The following is an 18,067-nucleotide window of genomic DNA, read 5'->3' on the forward strand; positions in this document are numbered from 1 at the left end:
CTAACACAAACAGGAGAGAAAAGTGTTTAAAGCAATATACACTTTGGCTATGTACTTTCATTTTACTTTCAACAATAATTTCTCAGGTTAACTGCTAACTGGGTCATTTTATTATCATCACCAACTCTTAACAACACATCCAGTAGTTAGGATATTAATATATTGAGGACACATACATGGACAAGCTTTACCCCTTTGGATAATTTCAGGCCCACGCCAGATGAATTTCAATCCCTTGTCTCTAGTTTGACGGTGGTAAATTGGCACAAATAGCTGATATCTACCTAACTACTACCACCACATAGTTTTCCCTGAGTTTCACATAGTCGCTAATGAAATATCTGTTTCCTTGGCCTCTTTGAACTGAAAAGCTTTTTTTTAATCCAATAAATGCCTCTATATCTGCAAGAAAGCTGCAATTTTATCACATTCTTCCCCAGTAAAGTGACACAACCCTCTACAAAGCGGCCTATATGTAAGGAACAAGTGTCTCCTCCAATTATATATAACTTTAATTCCTAGGCATCAGGACAGTTTAAAGTGCTGCTAATACACTGCAGCTCTCAGTAAATCAAGGAAAAAATATGACAGGAAGATGGTTTGTTGTGCTCATATTTTTCCAGCAGTGCAGTGTTGTCACTGCTGCCTTGAAGGTAACATTAAAACACTGCAGTACCTTCCTTTAGCAACATCCAGACTGTGTTCCACAGTGAGGCCCACTTGTCACTCAGCACCATGAAAAATATCTATGAATGGACAGTAACACAGATTTCACCTGAGGCCTGTCTAGCACCTATGAAATATTTCAGCTCTGATATCATCCCATCTGTACACTAATTCAATATCCTTTGGAACTGTCTCCCCCGGGAAGTGCCTAAATAAAAAGGCTATCTAATCTTCAAGGTCGGACAATGAATGCCTGAACCTGCGTGCATTGAAAATGCAGTGAAATGAAAAGCGAACAGCCTGATCTCATCCTCTCAGTGGAATAAATAAGAGCTAGTGTGGAGCCAAAGTGAAAAACATGGAATAATATAAGAACATGCCATCGCCGCCTTTTATTTCAAACTATCTTTGTTTTGTTGCTGTTCTCAATGATGCAACACTTGTCAACATGGTTCCTAGCTTTTGCAAATGAAAACAAGCTGACAAAATTAAATAGCTGGCCGCCAGAAATTAACTATTTTGATGTGAATCAATTTGCCTTAAGGTTGTTTTTGTTTTGTAACTATAGACAACTGAATTATCAAAGAGTCCTCAGATCTTCTAACAACATGAAATGTTCACATGAAACCATATCCATAATATGTCGTTACAAAATATATAGCTGTAAATAAACAATAAAAAGACATTACAAATATAGTGCTGCCACATATTTATGTATAGGTTAAAACAAAAAACTGTCACAGCAGATAATCAATATTGCGCAGTGTGTGTAATGCAAACAATTTCACAATCTTACAGATGCACTGGAAAAATCTACAATCAATAGAGGATTTGCACACCTTCTGCTTTGTATCAAGTGAGGGTCACTGTCCTCAACCTCTGTTCCAAACCACAACCACAAAGAGTAGCTAGAGTGAGATAATGATTCTATTTGATCGCTCATGATTTGCTATTGTCTATGATGACTGAAGCAGTGGCTGTTGTTTTTCCCCTCTGGCGTCATTATATAATACCAGTGATAAGCAAATTTAGATTAGATTTGTATTTTTCAACAAATTCGATAAAAAAAACTCACTCAAAGGGTAAATCAAATGATAAAGCTTTGACTGTGTTTCAGTGGGCCATACAATTATACTGGCTAAGTATAGCTAAATCTGATTGATTAACTGTGATTCTGTCTTTTCATGGACTTCATCAGACTTTTGATTTCTTTATGAGAACAATGTAATAAGAGGGCTATTTTTATATTCAGTCCGCCAGTGGGAAGCTATTCATGAGCACACTGAAGGGATAACAATGTTCCCATGCACATATTATGTGTGATAATGTGTTTTTTATGCACCAAACAGATGGCTTCAATGGCGGACAGGATCTGTTCACAGCTAATATAGCAGGTTATGCGAAAAACCATAACCTAAAGAACTGTTTCGACACACACCACACACATCCAGGACAAAAAAATGTCTTGGATGAAGGCGCATCCTGCAGAGTGAAACATTAACTGATCTATGCTTTTCATGACTATTACTGTATACTGGGTAAATCCAGTCAGTATATTAATAAACAGTATGTCAGTCATCTTCTCCACGAGTTCAGATGGGCAAATGTTTCTCCCCTCCTCGGCTCATTAGAAGGGGCCAGGGTGTGTTGTGCCACAAAGCTGAAAGTAGGTTCATAGAAATAAGTCTTTTAAATTGATTTGGCCCTGTTTCTATCTGCAATTGTGCATGCAATAGTAGATAAATGACACATTAAAGCTGGCAGCAAATAAAAAAGGGGAGGAAAATGAAGTTAAGGTGTGGAGGCTGTAAGGCAGTGGAAGATCAGTGGATCTTGAGCGGCTCCCAGTGGTTGATCTGACGTCAACAGCCCGGGTAAAAACCCTGATGTGATTTGTGGGTAGGAGAGCTGCACTATAGCCTGTCTTTTTGCTCACACTGTTCTGTTGTAGTATGGAGTTGAGATGATTCCAATTTCATGCACTGCTGATCAATGCTATAGACCAGATGAAGGGATGTGTTCTTTGTCAGATTGTATTGCGGTATGAGCCCATTGCGGAGGCGTGTTTTTCCTACAACTGGCCTACATGGTATGGTGAATTAGAATTATTAGCTTTAAACACTGCAAGAAATTGGTGATTACAGATAAAGAGCATAGTGTGAGTCATGATTTAGCGTTCCATAATTATTCATCTCTGAACATTTCTCATAATTAGTTGAAAATATTTAGTAAAAGATGAGAAAGTCAATTTAGTTTCTAAAATCACAGACATATAACTGGGGCTTAGAAGTACGTAACGTGTTCATGTCTTGGGGAGCAGCTAGATTTGGGATGCCTAGTATTATCGTTTAGGATTATGCCTAGTGATGTCTAACTTACTTGAGCTACTTGCTCTATACAAGTTAGTCACATCCACATTGGTAGTCAGTATGGATTACAACAGTGACAAGCAGAATCATCTGTAATTAAAGGAAACAGTTTCTGAACCTAATTTACATTTCCCACATTTTGTACTGCCTTGTAATCATATTCATTCTCTATTCATACTTTGATTTCATGACAGAAACTTCAGACAGAATCTATTTTTTATTTGCAATCCCAACTGCTGAGAATCCCTTAAATACATAATGATATTTGTATAGCCATGTCTCGCTCCATCGCCTCACTTTGCATTCAAAATAATCCACGCTCTACAACAGGTTATAACTTACCTTTTAGAATTAGCTAAATTTTGGATATGTATTAAAAGTTATTCTTAGAGACTATAAAAAGCTAAATAAGTAGAATTCCTCTCCAACCAGTAGGAGCTGCTGGTGCAGCAACAAGATTTATAACCCTTGAACACTGTTATACCTGTACTTCTCATCAGTGTTCTGAAACAGTAAAGCAGGTGTCTGCTTGTTCATTTGGGAAAATGTTTGACAATCATCAGTGCCCTCAAACTACATAATTACCTTTACAAGGAAGAAAATGCCAACATCAAATAGCGTATTTACTTTCTGATTAAATCCACACAGTTGGTAACAATAAAAAATCCTTCCTGACTGTCTAAGCCCATTAAGGTAACCAAGCAGCTGCGTGGGCGCACTAGTAACAAAATACAAATACTCAGCAGCACATCATACACATTAGGGAAATGTGTTGTGACAAAGCCCTTTTTGCGATGCTTAATCATGTATGCACATCAATATTATCTTAACTACATGTTATGTGAAAGTGTTTTTCCTGTGTTTGCCTATCAAATACTTCCTCATGACCAGTATTTTAAATCTTGTCTGATATTTCTGTCTAGGATGACTTTGATAAATGAAATCCATTGAATTATACAGTATGTAGTCCCTGTTTATCTGTATATTAAATTGTATCTTTACGAAAACATGGCAGAGAAAATTCTGGCATAATGTATGAGAATGATTTCCCACCTTACATCCTGTACTTACTGAGTTAATTTCATTGAACTTAACAAAAGTTTGATAAGAAAGAAAGAAATGGGCCCATATTTTCATGAAACTGGGTGAGCGTAAATGCAAGTGTAAAAGGTTCTGTACCAACATTTGTGCCAACATGCTCCATAACACTGTGTACACAACTCACAGTAGACTAGACTGTATGCATGCACATCTGTGCGTGTAGTCTCCCTGTCCCTTGGTGACCTCATTTTCTTTGTGGCTCAGTATAGTCCTGCCCCTTCCAGACAAAATCCATAATTTCTATTTGATGGTGCAGTCAGCCTGGGCTTTCTGGACGACACTGCCTGAAATTGATGTGTCTCATTTCAGGTCCACTGAGGACGCCAATTACCCTTTGGAAACTCTTTGAGGATGCTGGTGCAACACTCACTTGCTATCCTCGTTCTGTTGTTTCTGTCTTGCTCTCTATCTTTTCCTACGGATTCCCTCTTCTCTCTGCAGTGTATTTCCCTGCCTATCTTAGTCTAATACTGTTTTCTGCTTCTATGTTTGTTCTTCCCACCTGGATCAGGTTTATACTGTGATACAAGTCAGAGCTGCGTGTTGAATTTGGCCTGATTATAGTAGATAACCTTATATTCTAGATTGCCTGGTTACATACCAGGACTGAGCTGTGTATGTCATACTTTAATTTGGATCTGGATCCTTTTCAGCTTTACCATATGTGCAGCCCCTGAACATTAAAACCAGCTTTCTGCTGACCAGTAAACCTGATCAAGTTTGCAGCATGTCACTATTCCCAACTATTGTTTTTTTTTCATTACATTACTGTAATGTGTGGTGTAGTAACCGACGATCACTATCACTCATGTTAAATAGAAATGATTCAAATGCAGCAACCAGTCTACGGATCTGTAATTTTTCTTGGGAATGTGCTCCTCTAACAATCCATTCTGTTACTGTTAAAAAGGTTTATATTGAGTTGCTGATGAAGTACATCCTAAATATTCAGATTTAGACCTTATAGTTTGTGTTTATTTAACAACAGTATTTATTTTATTCATGGGCAACAAGCCATCTCTATAATGGTAGGGTAATGAAGAGAAAAGTACAGGCAAACAGGCACAGGTACATGGTATAGCCCTGATGTATCACCCACAGCAACCAATCCTATTTTTAGTCAATTAACATTTACCTTGGTCAAGGGAAGTTTTATTGTTCTGGCCACCACCTACTTACTGGTCTTTAAAGCCAAATTTACAGAATGTCTCCTTTAACTGCAGATGTCTGGCTACACAGAAATTTAGGGTTGAGTTTTTGTTGCTCTATAATAGATGCTTAGATGGGTTACTGTAATAAACTTACTAAAATGTACTTTATTGCAAACCTATTGTCATTTATGGTCATTTTTGACATATCTGTTCTATCTACAGTAGTTCCCCCTACAGTAATGATAGTGATCCTGACTGTAATTAAATTAAATGCTCTGATCTTCGCCTTAGCAAATAGATCATCCCCCAGATTCCTCCTTTTGGATAGTGATAGTCTACTGATCCACCTAAGAATAAGCTCCTTTATCTGCGCGTGCCCCTCGACACAGAGTTCTTTGTATTAAAGATGGTCTCCCTAATCAGTCCTGCATCCTGCTGCAATAACAAAATCAAACATAATAAAATAAACTTAAATCAAAGTTACCAGGGAAACTTGTTTCATGGTGTCCCTCCAGGTTTTGTCAACAGATATGAAACGGCATCCTTCTTCAGGCATCTGAGTCATGATGTCCGGGGAACTGAATATGGGCTCCAGGTAAAGCCAAGTGGACTGCACCTTTAACCATTCATCCAGAATCTCTTGGAGGAGCAGCAATTTGCCCTCCCATTCCCTACAGAAGAAAATGAGTACATATAAGTGGGAATAAAAAGTTAGGGATGTATTGTTGAAAACAGGGTCTATATGACCTGTATAAGGAACCATGTTCTAAAACCATCTCAGGTACAGGCTCACAAAAATATGATTATAGGCAATTCCTCACTTGATACCAAAGCTTAACCTGATTTACAAAAATCATTTTCCACTTTTTGTTGAAGGACCAGAAACTTAAAAATGATCACTGCTTAAAAGTGAAATGGGTTTGGGCATCCTAGAAGTGTATTTATCTTTCATTTAACGTCAGATATCCTCTGATATGTAGTAGTTGGGATTTACTCTATGAGACACGATGTGACAAACTGATTTATTTGTATGATTATAATAATATTAATAATAACCTTCATTTAGAGAGCACTTTTCAAAACAATGTTAGGGATCACCCCCCTTAAAAACAGTAGCTGTTTCAGCATCCCAATGCCCAATATGGCACAATACATTTTAAAAGCTGCAGGGAATCCTGTGTCAAACAGTGCCTGACAGCAACATAATATTGCTATACTCTCATAAATTAAAGAGTTTCATTTGCAGAACTCAGAGGCTGATAAAAACTGAATAGTAATGCATTAATTATACAGTGTGCTCAATTGAAACCATTGTTTTCCAAGTTTCACAAAGAATATTTTAACTACAGTTCTGAGACAGACAAAAGATTCCCGTCTTTAGCTTCAGACAGGTCTTCACAGGTTGTTGTTTCATTATTCTTCGAATTTCATTGCCCTAGCTCAGACCCATTAGGAACGAGATTTAGCAGTGTCACTCACCTCTGCAGAGTGGGAGAGGATAGTGAGGGACTATTTGCCAAGATCTAAGTCAGTAAGATTCTGAGTTATGCAATTAAAACTTACTACACAGCTATTGTCAAAAAAGAGCAATGTTGGTTGCTAAATTGATAAGCTAATATTAGGGGTGGGGGTGGTGGGGAACTGTCTGTAGCATGCAATGCACACACTGGTAATGGATTGTAGCTCAACAACAGTGAGCGAATCTTCTTATCTCTTACCGTATCTCCACCTCAAAAGGCTTAATAAAAGGTGAGCCCCTCATGGTTTGTGTCTTCACAATGTGATCGTCCAACAGCATCTGCACTTCATCCACAGATGACAGGATGGAGGTGCCAGTTTCTCGGTAGGCCAGGAGGCTGAACTCCATGTCACCCCACTCACTGGCCATTTTTTCCATGGCTTTCTCCAGGGAGTATTCCTTGCTGGCTGCCTCGCTGATTCCTTCAAAGCTGCTCAGGTGCTGTTCTAGCTGCATGGATAGGAAGTGAGCCACACAGGCCTGGTCATCGGCTGGCTGCAGGGAGATGCCAGCCATCTCCGACATGGCATTCCAGTGGCGGTCACACAGACCTGGGTTGCATAGTACCTTTGAAGGATTAGTAGTACAAAAAAAGACTTAAATAATCTAGTGTGAATACGTTTGAATTGAAACTATTGTTTATTTCTATTATTAAGTAACTGAAATTAAAGTTTATTACATCTTTCTGTTAGGGTCTTACCTGCATCATAGGAATATGCTCCTTGAAGTCCTCCACCTTAGTCTTCATAGTGGTGGCTATGTGCAGGGCTTTGGGTACATCACTGAAGCCTTTTTCCAGCTTGTACAGAGTGCGCCAGTAGTTACCAACATCCCCTTCTACCTACATGGGTAGGGGTTTGCATTACAAAGACACGGGGAAAAAAATAGATTAACAATGAATGAATTGTCAAGTGAAATGATAGAATAACCAATCACTTCGGTAATTTCACAGAAGCTGTTATAGGAACAAACATATGAGTTAGGCATGAACGATTGGAAAAAATATCTAATTGCGATTATTTTGACTGATATCGCAATTGCGATATGATTAGTAATATTAGGGGAATTACTTTTTTTATGTAATCTAAGCATTTAAATGATTATGGTATCATTTTTGCAAAAATACAAGTTAAATTATGTCTGTAGAGTATGATGTGATGGCCAGGACATCTCTGCAGTATAACAATATTTAATTTAAAATGGTATTTTGACACACATTTTGCCTTCAACAAATATTGCACCTCCTGCTTGATTTCGATGGATTGTTCAGCCTTAATATGAGTATTGGCATAAATGGCCATTTTGCTACTTCAATAACTGATATGTGCAACAGTAAGTTATGTTTAGTGGTATGGCTCTGTTCTGGGATCTCCCTGCCCTTCACTTCGTGCCTACAGTTATGCAGCCTTTTGCCTTCTAATGACAAATAAGCAACCTTGTACCTTGTATAAGTTAGAGAGTGGCTGCAAAGCCCCCCCAGGGTACAGAACAGGCATCAATAACGTGATTAATCAGACAGAGTCTGAAAGCAGGACCTGGGGTGGCGGCAGGTTACAAGGTGCTTGCAGAGGAAGCAGCAAGGGCAGGCAGGCTATAGCATCTTAGATAAGGCGCTTTGTATGGAATTTGCCAATGAAAGCTAAGAGAGGAATCAGCTGTGTTGTCATATGATGTGACTGGCTTTAAGATAGCTGCTATCAGCTAATGTGCTGCAATTGTGAGCTGAAGTTGACTTTGTTGCCTGCCTGAACTAACGCTATGCTTGATTCCTATCACAAAATGGTAAATGAAGTCAGACAGGAAGGAGATGTGAAGTTGTTGGCAGGGCATGTTTAGGTGCTAGGATGCTTGGGGTGGTTGCTAGTGTGTGGTTGAAATGGTGCGCGGTTGCTAAGGAGGTACCAGATGGTTGCTAGGTGGTTGCTACGGTGTCTTACAAGGGCACTATTGGTGTCTTTAGGAAGAACGGGGTGGCAATACTGTTAATTGTTGTAGCAGAAGCAGCAGAACTGAATATCTATTCCAGGGCCTTAGTTATATAAAGCTGTCTGACTTCATTAGAACTGAAACGTCATTAATCTTTTTAGTTTCACCTGTGGAGTACAGTTACACACTGCACTGTAACTGCAGAGTAACTGTCCCCTGTTTAATGATTTTTTCACTTTATATTCATCCGTTACTTTATCTTACTCCTTATCTATTATCCTATTTATGTGTTTTTTATATAGCCTTGCGTTTCTTTTACATCTTGTCGTGATGCCTTTTTATGTCTACTATAAAGCTCTTTGAATTACCTTGTTGTTGAAAGACGCTATAAAAAAAAAACTTGCTTTGCCTGGCGGTTGTCATTCCATGAGAAGACAAAATTGCTGCTATAAAAAAGCTAATGAGAATTGTCTTGCTTTAACACGTCAGTATATTCAGAAACAGTCAATCAAACAGTGGGAGCAGGACACTGAGGCAGGGTGAGAGCGTGTGAGACGGTGTGTAACACTGGCACCTTTAAAAAGCCTGAAGCATTACTGTGAATGATACAGAATCTAAAACAAAACATTACCTTCAGATTTCTCTGTTACTACTGATAATCACAATGTATCAATGGGTACATGCACCTACTATAAATGCTGTGCAGTTTTCCCTTCCTTACACACCTTGCCATCACCACAGGACACCAGACACCTTTTTATTTCATCAATAAACAAACTTGTGTTCTATTATTGGTATAACGTGACTGATAAATTAAAGAATTTACTAATTCTGGTACCTTGTCTGGGTTCACACCCGAGAGCGGTCCATGGAGCCACTGCTCGTACTGGTTTAGAAAATCAGTGGCTGTCTCATAGAGGCGCAGGAAGGGTGTAAGCTTGTCCTGGATCTTCTTACGCTGTGTGTATTGGGAAACAGGCCAGCCATAGGCTTCCTCCTCTAGATTGAAATCATTTATCTTTTCAGAGAGGCAGAAAGGTTGAAAGATGAGTAAAGATGGAAGGATAGAAAGAAGACAGAAATAAAAAAACACATACAGAGAATAGATAATTGAAACAAGTAGATGAGTTTCAATGTATGGGTGACAAACACCAGATCTAAAGCCTTTACAACTTCTGTGTTATTTTTACAGCCAATGCTGCCCTCTAGAGGTTAAATATTTCAAAGCACATACTTTAATTCACCTTCAAATACATGTACAATGCAATAATCCACTGTCCAATAAATATATAGAAACATGCTTATCCATGACCACCAATTCATACAACCTCTTCTCGTGTAATTTGTGAAGCGAAGTTCTTCTAAAATTAAAGATTATGCTCAGCCTTGAATGATTACACAAAAGGGGATTGTCTTTGTACTGATACAAACACTGGTTGAGTATCAGTACAAAGTTGGTCATGGTTTGGGCATCAGTATAGCTGAAATTATTCTGCATGATTTAGTGCAAAACTGGCCTACTGTCGCTCTCTCATAGCTTCTATTTGACAGAGCTTCATCTCCACTCCCACATCTTTAATCACTGTAATCCTCATGTACCTTTTCCATGGCTAACTCCAGTTTAGCATAGAGGGCCTGGGACTTTTTCAAGTACTTGCTGAGATCCGTCAGCTCACCAAAGGTGGTAAACTCCTCCACCTGTACGCTGTAGCTCTCCAGTTCTTCCACAAAGCGTTCACGGCACAACTGGAATGCACATACAGAAATGCACTCTTTGCTTTCTAGCAATCAACAATTTTTTCTACAGTTCTACAATTCTGATGCAAAAACATCCAGATCAATGGACTGATGGTAAAGTAGAAACACAGACCTTAAGGGCAGTCTGATAATGCTCTGTCTTTTCAGTAATGATCTGTCGGTGCTCCTTAAAGATGGATGGCATACGCTTAAGCCACTGGATGGCCTGTGTGTTGACCTCCATGTCCAATGGTGAGAGGGTGACAAAGTCCATCAGGAAACACAATTGTGTGTTGGAGTCTGCCAGTTTCTGCTCCAACAGAGGCATCTCTGTAATCTGCACCTTATTCATGTAGACCTGGATGGGAGTGATTGACAACAATATACAGTGGTGTGGTTATACTCAAATTCAAATTCAAAGAAAGCAATTATTAATGAGCTTACATTGAACAATGCACACTCTTAAACGCTCACTCATATCATGTTATTATGATCACTGTTTATCTACAACCAACACTTCAGTTTAACAGTAGTGACACCTAAGCTTCAGAAAATGTTGCCTTTTCTAGTTTACTATTCAATAATATACAGACGTACACTACATAAATAATACAGAAATATAAATAAATACTGAAACAGTGGGATATTTGACTTAACAAAGTGCATTGAATCAAAGCAAATTATTAGTGAAAGAGAAACACAGGAATCTGGGCTTTAACCAGACAAAATACTGTACCAAAGGCAATGTCAACATTTGGTCTACTTCAAGTCAAAATATGGCTTTTCCCACAGGATTGACCAACATTGAGCTCTGATTTTAAAATGATAATTCTATGGAAAGCCATTTACATTGTATATCTTATAAAGTCTGTTTTGTTGCAGCCATGTCTTCTTTAAGTCAAAATCATGATGTCAACTGAAAACCGACATAGTTAATAAGTTAAATTTGGCAACTGGTTCAGCTAGTCTCAACTTTTCCTGGTGCACTGTGTGACGCTGTTTACTGCATTGCTATGTGACAAGCTGGGAAATGAATGAGGTTTACTGAAGAGCATGGCCACCAGCTTTGCTTTTCTGCATATCAAACCTTAAGTCCAGTCATTGCCTTAAGCTAGTAGGTGTGAAATGAACAAGATATCCTAGGCTTTATCTAGCCTAGGGTTTAGGAAAGCCTGAGGCCTACACCCAGAACCGTGAAAAAAAATATAAGGTCTACATCTGTTATTACTGACTCTAATGTGTAATGACATTCCTAACTGCTTGTTGACAGATGCGTGAGGGACAATACTGTAGCACATTGCACCAAGCTGTTCTGACAAGAATTTGCAGTAGTTACCTTAAGCTCCATTAGTTTCTTCGTGTCAGATGGTGTGCTCAGTGCCTTCTCTGCAATCTTCTCAAATTCACTACAGAGTCTGTGAGAGAAACAGCATTAATTCAGTGACGGTGATGATGGGTTTCACAGATTTATAATCTTATTTTCGCAAAGCTTAGAGCTAGGAAGTGCCATTGGGATACAGGCCAATAGAGCAGCTAACACTGGGACTAAAACCTAAAAAGGTGCCGCTTTGTCCAACCTTTTGACCCGCACAATGTTTATTCCGAGGCTCTAGAGAAGCCAACTAAAGTCTGAACTCTGAAGCTTCCCAGTGCATACTTCAGAGGTGTATGTCAAACAGAAATTGCTGTTGATCCCTGTCAACCTTTTAAAAACTTGCATAAGATGCATTTTAAGATTTTAAAGTGGATGTGGAGAGAAAGTGAAAACAATGAACCAACTGACGTCTTGTTGATTTCCTGATGGTCCTGCAGCATCTGTGTAATCAGTTTCTGCTGTAGCTCCTGAGCACGCTTGACGAGAGAGTGGACAAGCTTATGGGACTGAACCTCAAACATGCCAAGACGTACAACCTGAAGCCCAAAGTATTAGTCAGTACACAATTAACATGTAAGAAATGACTTTCAAATAAACCTAGACAGGTATGGAAAATATCAATATTTAAAGACTGCTGATACCGAGAACGTTTAAGTTTTGGAATAATAATAATCACTGAAATTAGAAAGTAAAGAAATATTAGCAACCTCATTGCAGTCTCTGCACATGGCCAATCAAGTACTTGTTCTCTTTTCAATACAACTGCACATATTCTACTCTAACAAGTCTTGTTTTAAGTGTCTTTAGATATCACCAGCAGCTAACTGTCAACAATATAAATGTAATCTATAAGTAATATCTAACTTTTATGGCCTGCACATTGTCATTTCTTGCTGATCAAGTACCTTGCAGGAATTGTACTGGATCTGGTCGGCAAGCTGCTGGTAATGTATCACCTCTACCATCATTTCCTGGAAGGAGTGCTGCTCACTGAGGAACTGCTCCACATCGTCCTCTGCCTGCCTGGATACCAGTGTTGCATATTTATCATACTCGTGGACATACTCCTTGGGCCTGACACACTCAGCCCAGAACACCCTGCGCACCTCCTCCTGCTGGGCCTGAAGGATCTCTGGCAGGATGATGGGCTTCAAGGTGCTTCCAAACTGGGAGCCTGGCTAGAAAGAAGACGTAGGGTATAAACCCAAACAGAAAACTAATTTGTTTGCTAGCTACTGTGATTTCAAAATGCAGAATAGGGATTCCAGACAAAGCACTGAGGCAATATTACTGCTGTCACTGAAACATCTGACAGGTTTTTCTATTAGTTTATAATAACACAATACAGTTCAACAGTATTACAAACTGCATCCTCCAAAATTACCATAGAGATAAATCAACACCACTCTAAACAATGTTCAACTAAAACTGAAAATTACTTCATGATGGTAGGATTTATTGCAGAACTGTTTAATTAGACTGCATTAATTTTAGCTAGATGTACCTAATAAACTGCTATACAACCAAACACACACACACACTTTTCCTCTTACCCACTCAGGGTACAGTTTGGTTTCCACACGCGGTACCATGCTGATAGACCTGAGCATGAGCTCATAGACATTAAGGAGCACCTCTTCATACAGTTTGGGGTCAGGCTCAAACTTGATCTCCCTGTCCTCCAGGATCAGATGCAGTACAAAGCCTGGGTGCTCATAGGCTCGCTCTGACCGCTACACAAGGCAGAAAAAGAGCGCAACTTTAAGTGTCCATGTGTTCATCTAGGTCAAACTGAAAATGTTTTTCCAGCCCAGTCTGTTCCACTCTTATCAAATATACTGGCTTAAGGTTTTATCGCTTTCTCCTACCAGGTCTTGGGAAATTAGTTGAGTATAGTCCCTCATTGAGTCTAGTGCAAGGTTCTGTAGCTGGGAGGTCATCAGAGCAGCTGCACAGTTGAAGAAAGAAAGTAGCTTGGCCATGTTGCTGGAGGAAGGCACCAGCATGCGCCTGCACCCCTGGTAGTAAATGTTTTGCACTTCAGGAAACCAACTGGTGTAGGAAACAGCAAAATCACATTGAAGATTTTATTCAGTGTTAATATGCATTTAATCCTCAAACTACAGATGCTGAAAATTTAATTACACCAATGGGGAAACTGGGACAGAGCGCTCGTCTGTTAAGTTAATGGCTGATGATTTCAAGTTTCAAAAGAGGCAGAGCCAGCCAAGTTCTAGCTGGGATTGTGCCAATGTCCCAGGCCTCCTGAATTACCCACTGTGCATTATGTTGGTTTATTTCTCTGAAACTCAATTGAATTGTTGAAACATGAGAGGAGCTTCAATTTTTACGCTGTTGCAGAGTTGCCATTGCATTTGTTGAAAATGTAAGCAACCTAGCTTTTACTCTCAGTACGAGCACCACGTCACCCGAGTCAGTTTGTATTCAGTGGGGGTCTGTGTACACGTCATATCCACAAAGACATTTTGATTCTGATTGCTATTTAACAGAGAACAGGTATCTTGGTGTTAATGTGATAATGTGGACTCACTTTTTGAGGAGGATTCCTCTGGCAGTTTCAACATGTCTGGTGACAATTTGCTGAAACACAGACAGCTCCATGGACTCCTCTCTGCTGTGGAACTCCTCTACATCTATCAGACGGAGATTTCTGCAAACAGGTCATCCAGGAGGGCAAAGTGAATTTAGAGTAACATTCAATTATGCACGATAGCCTGCCATGATAAGTAATAAAACATGTATGGTCTGCTTTTTGGGTCACATGCCACTGTCTGAGAAGAAATTATTAAAATATGTAAAAGTAAAAAATAAATGTACACAAGATGGAGTTTTAACAAAAGTGAAAAATGTATCATAGCATACTCACTTGTAACAGACATGCCAAAAGTATAGCACCTGCTGCATAGTGGGGTTGATAGAGTGAAGCTTATCTCTCATCCTCTTTCGTGCATGGACAAACGCTTTGTTCCATGGTTTTGGCAAAACCTCCACTCTGACAGTGAAAGATAACAGAAGCACTTTGAAGAACAGACCTTTTCCCCTATATGAAAATGTAATACTGCTTATTAAACACTAAGCTTGTACAAAGGAAATGCCTATGTGGCGTGGTCATGAGAGCCATGCTACACAGTGTGAATGAGTAGAGGCACTGTACACTTCTCACAAGATAAACATGCAACATTCTCCGTCACGTCCTGTTGACTTACTCAAGTCTGTGAGGGGGCAGATCTTTCACTTTGTCCTCATCATTTTCCCTTGAATCGCTGAATGTATATTTCACTGCAATCACAAGATATTAAAACAAACAATATTTTATTACCAAATTGTTACATGCATTACAAATTATCCAGTCACCAGAGATTTGGGGGTAAAACTGTTAAATAAAATAGAGAATGAAAAAAATTATTTTTATTTATTAACTTTAATTTAATTTCAAGAAGTATTTTAAAATGTATCAATTATATATAAATACCCCTTTTCCATCCTAATTATTGTGTGTTTAAAGGCCAAATACATGCATGTAGGTTGTATGCTTAAATCTATTAAAAGCTCGCGACTAGTGTAATTAAATACATATTGCTGTCTTGACGCTGAGAAAGTAGTCCTCCTTAATTTCATCAACAAGCAGCTCCAATGGTGTGCTCAGGCTCCTCAGGTGGCGTGGGATCATTTCCTGAATGTTCTCCAGCCAAGAGTCCTCAAGAGGAGCCACATTCTCCAGGTCTATCCCTTTCTCGATGTAGTAGTTGTATCTCTGACAGGACACAATATTATAAACAATTTTCAGAAGCAGTAAGGACATTTCAAACAAACAATGCCTGACATGAATTTTACTTGACAGCGCTGGTTACTGGATGATGGAAAAACATCTATATCTAGGACCTCCTTGAGAGTAAGCTTCAGTTTTTGTTGTGCTTATGAGTCAGTGTGAAATATACCTCTTCCACTGGCCAATGCTGACTTCATTTTCTATGCTGTGTACCTGACCTAAAGCTATATTTTATTTGTTGTTTATTTGTTTTATTGCTTGGCCTTAGTGTAGGCAAGGATTTCAAATATATCAAAGATATATTTTCTTTATGAAAAGAAAAAACTCTGCACCGAGAAAGAAAGATGCTTAGCAACCACTGAGACCAGGGAAACAAATCAGTGATTAATAGGCTACCATATCAAGTGTCTTGAAAAGATTATGTAAAGGAATTAAGGACACAATGTCTCCATTATCTGTATGTTCACAAAAAAAGAGGGATTGTGATATGATATACGGAATCAAGTGTGTATTGAATTTCACCATTTCACGGTTATTCTTTGCTGTAATTTTAGGAGAGCCACATGGTGAAGAGTTGCCATCCTCCTCCTCCTCCTGCTGGCTAAAAAGAACAGAAAAAAATGACAAAATGGGAGTCACAACAAATTCTGCTTTACTGATAAACAAAGTATTTCCTATCCCGAGCAGTGGAATGTAGCTGTGGTTTGGTCATATTTATTGATTACAATACAAACTTGCCTTGCCAAAAAGCTTTTGCCTGGATTTATAACAAATGAAATGTTGTGACAAATATACGTAGTTAAGTAGTTGTTTAGTTATGTCCTTCGTGTGCTGCCAAATCATAAACAGGAAACACAGATGTAGAGATGGATAAATTGAAATGTTATGAAATGACAGATAATGAAGCCTAAAACATTATAAAAATAGTACAACTCACCATATGAATTTAACCAGAGTTTCACGGAGATTCTTGTGCTTTTTACTGAGTTTTGTGTGGATACTGCTGCAATGTTTGGAGGTCTCAGGGATCTGTATTGCCTTTCTGCTCTGGAGCAGGTACTGGCCTCTCCCATAACCTTTATTTGGTCTACTGTCTGCCCCTTCAAACAACCCATCTCCTGTGGCACACACAAGGCAAACTTCATACAGATGATTCAAACAGACTTAACATAAAACTTACAGAATGCAGCGTATCAAATAATGTGTCTTTAAAACTCTGATGTTTGAGCTGGTGTAATAACAATATGTTTTAGCTGAGAGAAAGATTATTACCAACTCAAAACTTTGAACATTGAACCCACTTTTCACAGCTTCTTCAGTACCTTGAGGATTCTGCTTCAGTGAGGGATACAGCGAAAATAAAGGTTTTGATGCCATCCAGGGCTGTTTTCTGTGGACCTGGACAACAGAGTTAACCACTAGTTTTATGTTGTTTTCACAAATAAATTGAGATGTGTTTGGATAATTAAAAAAAAAAAACATGCAAATTGGCAATGACGATGTTAAAATAAAGTGGGCAAGACATTCATTTTTATTTGTTTTTAAAGTTATTTTATTGTCAAGCACGCACATTTGAGTAAGGTTAGCTAACTGAAAAAGTTAGCTTAGTGTAAGTGGCAAGTTAACAGTTAACACACAGTCAGCTAAAAGTTGTAGCGTCTAAACACTGACACACGTCTTCCAACGTTGCTAACGACATTGCTCTTAGTGTTTTCTAAACTTACCTGTGGAGGATTTGGTGATAAGAAGGCTAGACTATTAGTAATATTTGTTTTCTTCCTGGCTGAAGTCATGCTGGTACACAGTCATCATAAGCTAACGCTAGCTTTTCTTAACGAAGCCCTTGTGTCGTTGCTAGGGCCGTTGCTAAGGAACCAACGGTGAACACGCGTGACCTCGTTAGCGCCAGCAGGTTATTTTGATAAAGTGCATAAATCCACGGTATAAAAATAACGCTTTGTTAATCAACAGCAGCACAACGGAAGCAAAACACTGAGGCTATTTAATTGCTGACGATATTCCATCAAACAGTAACGTTATAGCATTTTAACATTAACTTTTAACGGCGATTAAACTTGTGCACCTCAAAAGGAGACTGCTGTTAATGTTTTATCAACTTCCCCTCGTGTGTTTTGTCTTAAATGGCCCTCTGTAATAACTCTGCTTCAGTGTCTGATGTTGTGGAGGAAACATGAGTCTCAGTTTCAGGAGTTTCAGCGCCTCTAGCAACAGTCTAGTGATGGAATAGTCCATTTATCTGTAGTGCGGGGGGGTATAACTACTGACATATATAGGGGTATGTTATTAACAAAGTTTCAGAGGGGTTTACCATGTATATTATGCTGTGATACATCCATCTATAATCCTCGGTCCGTATCGCGGGGAGTTGGCAAAGTCTAGAGTCCTGTACACATTGGGCGAGAGGCACGGTAC

The 18,067-nt window shown here is 38.9% G+C and overlaps 1 protein-coding gene across 2 annotated transcripts in view; it reads right to left on the bottom strand.

The window, feature by feature from the left end:
* The window catches only part of dnah7 (dynein, axonemal, heavy chain 7), a 78,718-nt gene extending 60,902 nt beyond the window's left edge, over positions 1 to 17,816 (bottom strand). The window contains exons 1-19 of one of the 2 annotated variants that reach the window (XM_046053224.1): positions 17,359 to 17,816; positions 16,957 to 17,032; positions 16,572 to 16,752; positions 16,157 to 16,235; positions 15,439 to 15,619; positions 15,072 to 15,144; positions 14,732 to 14,857; positions 14,396 to 14,515; positions 13,713 to 13,896; positions 13,398 to 13,577; positions 12,750 to 13,022; positions 12,253 to 12,380; positions 11,806 to 11,884; positions 10,603 to 10,827; positions 10,332 to 10,478; positions 9,571 to 9,750; positions 7,507 to 7,647; positions 7,006 to 7,373; positions 5,772 to 5,958 (exon numbers count right to left, since the gene is read on the bottom strand). In XM_046053224.1, coding sequence (XP_045909180.1) covers positions 5,772 to 5,958; positions 7,006 to 7,373; positions 7,507 to 7,647; positions 9,571 to 9,750; positions 10,332 to 10,478; positions 10,603 to 10,827; positions 11,806 to 11,884; positions 12,253 to 12,380; positions 12,750 to 13,022; positions 13,398 to 13,577; positions 13,713 to 13,896; positions 14,396 to 14,515; positions 14,732 to 14,857; positions 15,072 to 15,144; positions 15,439 to 15,619; positions 16,157 to 16,235; positions 16,572 to 16,752; positions 16,957 to 17,032; positions 17,359 to 17,427 — 2,997 coding nt within the window. In that variant the 5' untranslated portion in view covers positions 17,428 to 17,816. Of the gene's footprint in view, positions 1 to 5,771; positions 5,959 to 7,005; positions 7,374 to 7,506; positions 7,648 to 9,570; positions 9,751 to 10,331; positions 10,479 to 10,602; positions 10,828 to 11,805; positions 11,885 to 12,252; positions 12,381 to 12,749; positions 13,023 to 13,397; positions 13,578 to 13,712; positions 13,897 to 14,395; positions 14,516 to 14,731; positions 14,858 to 15,071; positions 15,145 to 15,438; positions 15,620 to 16,156; positions 16,236 to 16,571; positions 16,753 to 16,935; positions 17,033 to 17,358 lie in introns of both variants that reach the window. The other variant, XM_046053223.1, reaches the window with a different exon arrangement.
* Positions 17,817 to 18,067: the final 251 nt, after the last annotated feature.

The sequence above is a fragment of the Micropterus dolomieu genome, linkage group LG07, assembly GCF_021292245.1.
Source record: "Micropterus dolomieu isolate WLL.071019.BEF.003 ecotype Adirondacks linkage group LG07, ASM2129224v1, whole genome shotgun sequence".
In the NCBI taxonomy this organism is placed as follows: domain Eukaryota; kingdom Metazoa; phylum Chordata; class Actinopteri; order Centrarchiformes; family Centrarchidae; genus Micropterus; species Micropterus dolomieu.